The sequence below is a fragment of the Ascoidea rubescens genome (assembly GCF_001661345.1).
Source record: "Ascoidea rubescens DSM 1968 unplaced genomic scaffold ASCRUscaffold_50, whole genome shotgun sequence".
Taxonomy (NCBI): Eukaryota; Fungi; Ascomycota; class Saccharomycetes; order Ascoideales; family Ascoideaceae; genus Ascoidea; species Ascoidea rubescens.
In genome coordinates, this window is record NW_017962962.1 from 1 (window position 1) to 1488 (window position 1488).

Genomic DNA, 1488 nt, shown 5'->3' on the forward strand with positions numbered 1-1488 from the left:
TGCCGATTTTTACAAAACTAGACTGAAAAACCACACTATTTATTACTTGGAAAATTCATTAATTGAGATACAGATATATAATTCTTGAAGTTGGGCATGATTGCACTTTCTAAAATCTTTTTTCATGATTTAGAATCTTTGACATTCTTCCCAGAACCATTAATTGTTTTGAAAAATTGATTTTTCCAAGAAGATAAAGAAATGAATTTATTTAAAATCGAGTTCTTGGGCCAAGCACCAGGAAACTACATTGCGTTCCTTTTAGAGGTTTCACCAGGAAGGTTCAACTTGTATCATGTTACAGGCTCTCCACCTCATGGATTCAGATTCGACGTAAAATATGATTATGATTACGAGAATTCTTGTACCTTCATTCGAGATTCATTGTGTTTCATTAAAACAATCACCTATAGTGAGGAAGTATTTGAGTCGAATCTTCGAAGCGTCCCGGTTCCCGGTCCGGCATCAATGCGTGATGTTATGCGAGAAAGGTATGGCAATTGCCGCACCTGGTATCAGGCTGCATTAAATGTGATTTAGATCATACTTTGGTAAACCGATTTCTTCAATTGAATTAATTCTTTGGTCAGATCTATCACTGCAGCATTTTGAATCACAGGTGCTAACTTGGAAAGATGTGTTATTTATAAGTAACAAGATTAATAAATTCCCAGCTAATTTTTTTCCCTCTGTTTCACACGTGGTAAGCGAGTCACTTAACCTAGATATCTTCAAGTTCATGAATCCTTATCCATTGGCAATGGAAATGGATTAGTGAGCTAGCCTTATTAACCATACATGAAATTTATAATAAGAGTGTAAATCAATAAAGCCTTCTTATTGACGGAAGTATTAAAAACCAACATGGGAGCCTCATTATCCATTGGCCCAACAAGAAACAATTTCATCAAATCCCAATATTCAGGCAAAAATGCCATATACTCCCAATCAATTAAAACAACACTCATGTCATCTTTGACAATAATATTATGGCAATTCAAATCACCGTGGCGAAGGCAAATGATACTATCGGTGGGTAGAACAAGCTCTCCAAATCTAACTAATCTTGGATCGATTTTTAAATATGAAGAGATGTGCTTGTTGAACTCCCTTTCAGATTCAAACTTCATATGGTCAATCAATGGACCATAAATTGTAGTACCATCAATTCCACATATTTCGTTTGATGTTTCTTCCTTAAGTTTATTCAACTCATTTACGATATTATCTGTGACAGTCTGTTTCTGCTCTTCACTTAATTCTGGCAAAATGTCATATAACGTCTTTCCAGCAATATATTCCATTTCAATGTAGAACTTGGAGTCCTTTGTGTAATAGTCATAGATCTTGGGACAAGATACTTTGTTTTGCACGTATTCTAAATTACGTGCTTCTTGGAGGGTAGTGCACTTTATTACTCGATCACCAACAATCTCCACTTCTCTCATATTTGGTTAATTGAATTACTCAGTTTCGATATTAAGCGTT

General features: G+C 35.0%; 1 protein-coding gene across 1 annotated transcript; it reads right to left on the reverse strand.

Annotated features, from left to right (window-relative positions):
- Positions 1–788: 788 nt before the first annotated feature.
- On the reverse strand, positions 789–1448 carry ASCRUDRAFT_10751 (kinase-like protein; the record flags this gene model as incomplete). The annotated part of the gene is made up of 1 exon (XM_020188686.1): positions 789–1448. The coding sequence occupies one exon, from the start codon at positions 1446–1448 to the stop codon at positions 789–791; it is 660 nt and encodes a 219-aa protein (XP_020044106.1).
- Positions 1449–1488: the final 40 nt, after the last annotated feature.